This window comes from Triticum dicoccoides, chromosome 3B, assembly GCF_002162155.2.
Source record: "Triticum dicoccoides isolate Atlit2015 ecotype Zavitan chromosome 3B, WEW_v2.0, whole genome shotgun sequence".
NCBI lineage: Eukaryota > Viridiplantae > Streptophyta > Magnoliopsida > Poales > Poaceae > Triticum > Triticum dicoccoides.
Window position 1 is genome coordinate 829601589 of NC_041385.1, and position 4037 is coordinate 829605625.

A 4037-nucleotide genomic window follows, 5' to 3' on the forward strand; every position below is an offset into this window, starting at 1 on the left:
GAGGAGGGATTTTACACCAGCCCCTGGCGCCTCCACCTCCCCCCGTTACGTCTCTCCCTCGTAGTCTCGGCGAAGCCCTGCTGCTGTGACGCCCTGCATCCACCACCACGCCGTCGTGCTGCTGGATCTTCATCAACCTCTCCTTCCCCCTTGCTGGATCAAGAAGGAGGAGACGTCTCCCGTCCCGTACGTGTGTTGAACGCGGAGGTGCCGTCCGTTCGGCGCTGGTCATCGGTGATTTGGATCACGTCGAGTACGACTACATCATCACCGTTCTTTTGAACGCTTCCGTGCGCGATCTACAAAGGTATGTAGATGCATCTAATCACTCGTTGCTAGATGTACTCCTAGATGATCTTGGTGAAACGAGTAGGAAAATTTTTGTTTTCTGCAACGTTCCCCAACAGTACTTGCCCCCTTCGCCCCCGCATTGCACCCTTGGGGTGATTCGGGTGGCTCCAAACACTAGTCCGCCGCCGGCCTCCCCTCCCCCCGGACCTTGCCGTCACCGGAGACACCGCTGGCAACCCCGCGCGGCATCGAGGAAGGTGGCGGCGAGGTTTGCCGCTTATGCCTTGCGCGAGGGGCATGTCGTGCCGGGGTGGCGGCCCCAGCCAAGATGGGTAGCACTATTCCTACGACGGGCGACGACTGCGGGTGCTCGGATGGTCTCCTCAACTTGCTTGGTCGGTGAGGTATTGGTGGATGGAGCTCGCGATGGCCGGACTTCCTTTCATCGGTCGGCCGCCAGATCTAAATCAACCAACACCAACTCCATCATCCTCACCATTTCGCGTTCGATCTGGGCTCTGGTGTGGCCCCGCTTGCTGGATCCGGTGATCGGGTTCCTAGGACCGGGGGAAACCCTTGGCCGGCGGTGGCGGCTGCAACGACGATGATGCCGCGACATCGAACCACTTCTTGGAGGCTTTGTTGAGGTATCCCACCCCTCCCTTGCATCTAGATGAAAACCTTGGTCCTTCTTTGGGACGACGACAATGCTGTGACACCGTACCCCTTTCTAAAGGCACCGTCCTTGGACCGCGGGGTGGATGTCGTGTTGGGATGTGTTGGTGGCTGCTGTAGCAGCATTGCGCTTTGTCAACTTATCGTCGTGTCGATTTATTTTGCGTTGCAGTGCAGTTCTCCTTTGTGGCTGTGTCATGACAACGACTGTTTCTTGTGGAGCTAAATGTGGTCTGTTGTGGCCCCTCCCATGGTATACCTGGTGGCCATATGTGAATTTGGGTTCTTAGGGAACCATTTCACTTGCCGACGGTGTGACGTCCCTTTTATCAGGGACGAGAAGGTTGTGGCCTTCTACAGCGACGAAGACTGATGTCATTGTGCCCATGTTATTCGTCATGCAGGAGTGGACTTGGGCCTTCTTCTTTCACATTGTTGTTTCACACAAGCTCGGTGTTTGCCTGGTGCCGGCTACTTTGGTGGCCGAATACCTCGACGGATCAAGCTCAGTTCTTCAGCTTCATCTTCGTAGTAGCTTGTGTAGTCTTAGGTTTGTGCACTGTCGTGTTTTGCATCTTGTATTGGCCGCCTGAGGTTGTTCTCCTCAGTGTTTTTCTTTACTTCCTTTTTTCTGTTGCTTGTAAGTGGTTGATCGATGTAATTCTAGCCAATTGATTTTTTTGAGACAATTTAGCCAATTGATGGTTTTGTTAATTCAAAGTCGGGCTAGGTTCAAGCCTCTTCTCGGGCCCGGCCGATGTCTTTTGTGCAGTGTGCAGGAAATCCTTCGGTCAAGACCCGCTTCCATCTCGTGTCGAGCGATATATAGCTCTCGCGGTTCGCACTTCCACCCGCGGCCTCTTGAGTTGAGTTGGGGTCGTTCGTCCCCACGTCCGATTTATAGAGGACAAACAAACCGCCACCTCTTCCGATCCAGACGGCTGGTGGTTACCTCCACGCCGTGGTACGTGGCTGGCGACGCCATTGATAATTGTCCCGGCGTCGCCGCTCCCCATTTGCTTTTCCCGGGCCACAGCAGCCCGTCCGGCAGGCCGGCCGGCCGATAGAGCTCCAAAAAGTTGCGGTTGTTCAACCCACCAGCCATAGATCGGTCGCTGGAAAAGTTCTCCAATTTATTTTGGAGGCACGTACACGCGGCACGCGTCGCGTCTCGGTTGGTTTCGTTCCTCTATTAAGCGCGCGCGGCGTTTTAATTTCTTGGCCATCTCCACCGGGCAGAGCAATGGCGTGCTGCGCTGCGGTGGTGGCGGTGGTGCTGGCGGCCGCGGTGGCGGGGGCGCCGGTGGAGGGGCTCGGCGTGAACTGGGGCACCTTGGCCACGCGCCGGCTGCCGCCCAAGGTGATGGCCCGGCTGCTCAAGGACAACGGGTTCAAAAAGGTGAAGATCTTCGACGCCGACGAGGCCACCATGATGGGGCTCGCCGGGACCGGCATCGAGACCATGATCGCCGTGCCCAACGACATGCTCGCCGCCGTGGCCGCCGACTACCGGCGCGCCAAGGAATGGGTCAAGATGAACGTCACTAAGTACGACTACCATGGCGGAGTCAACATCAAGTACGTGCGAGGCTTGCAGTTACTTACTTCGTCGTTTTCATCCGTCTTTCTCGCAACTGATCTGTTCTTGATCCATCAGATTCGTGGCGATCGGGAACGAGCCGTTCCTGACGGCGTACAACGGCACCTACGACAACGTCACCGTGCCGGCGCTCAAGAACATCCAGCGCGCGCTCGACGAGGCCGGCCATGGGTCGGCCATCAAGGCGACTGTCCCCGTGAACGCCGACGTCTACGACTCTCCGGCCAGCAACCCCGTCCCGTCGGCGGGGAAGTTCCGCGACGACGTCGCCGCCATCATCACCGACATGGTCAAATTCCTCAACCACAGCGGCGCGCCCTTCAGCGTCAACATCTACCCGTTCCTCAGCCTCTACGGCAACGACAACTTCCCCATCGACTACGCCTTCTTCGACGGCGCGCCTCCCACGCCCGTGATCGACAACGGCGTCAACTACACCAACGTGTTCGACGCCAACTTCGACACCCTCGTCTCCGCGCTCGACAAGATCGGGTTCGGGAGCATGCCGGTGGTGATCGGCGAGGTCGGCTGGCCCACGGACGGCGACAAGCACGCCACGGTGCCCTACGCCGAGAGGTTCTACAACGGGCTGCTCAAGCGGCTCGCGGCGCGGCAGGGCACGCCCCTGCGGCCGCGCGCCAGCATCGATGTCTACCTCTTCGGGCTCATGGACGAGGACGCCAAGAGCGTGGCCCCCGGCAACTTCGAGCGCCACTGGGGCATCTTCACCTTCGACGGCCGCCCAAAGTTCCCGCTGGACCTCCGCGGCAACGGGCGGCCGGCCATGCCGGCGGGGGCCAGGGGCGTGCAGTACCTGCCGCGGCGGTGGTGCGTGCTCAACCCCAACGCTTCCACCAACGCGACCGCCGTCGCGGAGAACGTGGCTTACGCGTGCTCGCGCGCCGACTGCACGCCCCTCGGCTACGCCTGCAGCTGCGGCGCGCTGGACGCCGCCGGGAACGCCTCCTACGCGTTCAACGCCTACTACCAGGCGCAGGGGCAGGTGCCATTGGCGTGCGACTTCCAGAGCCTCGCCGTCGTCACCGACATGGACGTGTCACGGCCACCCTGCAACTTCACCGTGCAAGTAGTCGCCGAGTCGCGCGCCACGGCGGTCACCACCAACACCACCGCCGCCGAGTCTATGGCCCCCGACGCGGCCGCGGCGCGGCTGACCGCCGCCGTGATGGCTTTCTTGCTTGTGCTCGTCTCCGCATAAGGGCAAGGAATAAGTGTTTTGTAGATACTGGGTGGCAGTGAAAATGATGTACGTTACCTTAATCAATTGGTTGATGCTCGTGCTAAATTAATTATTACCATAGTACGGTCTCTTCCCTTCATAAGTCAGTCAGTCAGTCAGCATCTAATCAGAATAAAAGGTGGAGAGAGCGAGGGAGCGAGGGAGCGAGAGAGCGAGCCCCGCCGTGCGTCACTCCGACGCCGGCGTCCACCCCTCCGCCGGGCGCCCCTC

At 59.6% G+C, this 4037-nt stretch overlaps 1 protein-coding gene across 1 annotated transcript; it reads left to right on the forward strand.

Moving 5' to 3' along the window:
- The first annotated feature begins 1881 nt into the window (after positions 1 to 1881).
- On the forward strand, positions 1882 to 3905 carry LOC119282527 (glucan endo-1,3-beta-glucosidase 8-like). Its single transcript, XM_037562728.1, has 2 exons — positions 1882 to 2544; positions 2624 to 3905. Exons 1-2 carry the CDS (start codon positions 2210 to 2212, stop codon positions 3783 to 3785), a joined length of 1497 nt encoding a protein of 498 aa, XP_037418625.1. The 5' UTR covers positions 1882 to 2209; the 3' UTR covers positions 3786 to 3905.
- Positions 3906 to 4037: the final 132 nt, after the last annotated feature.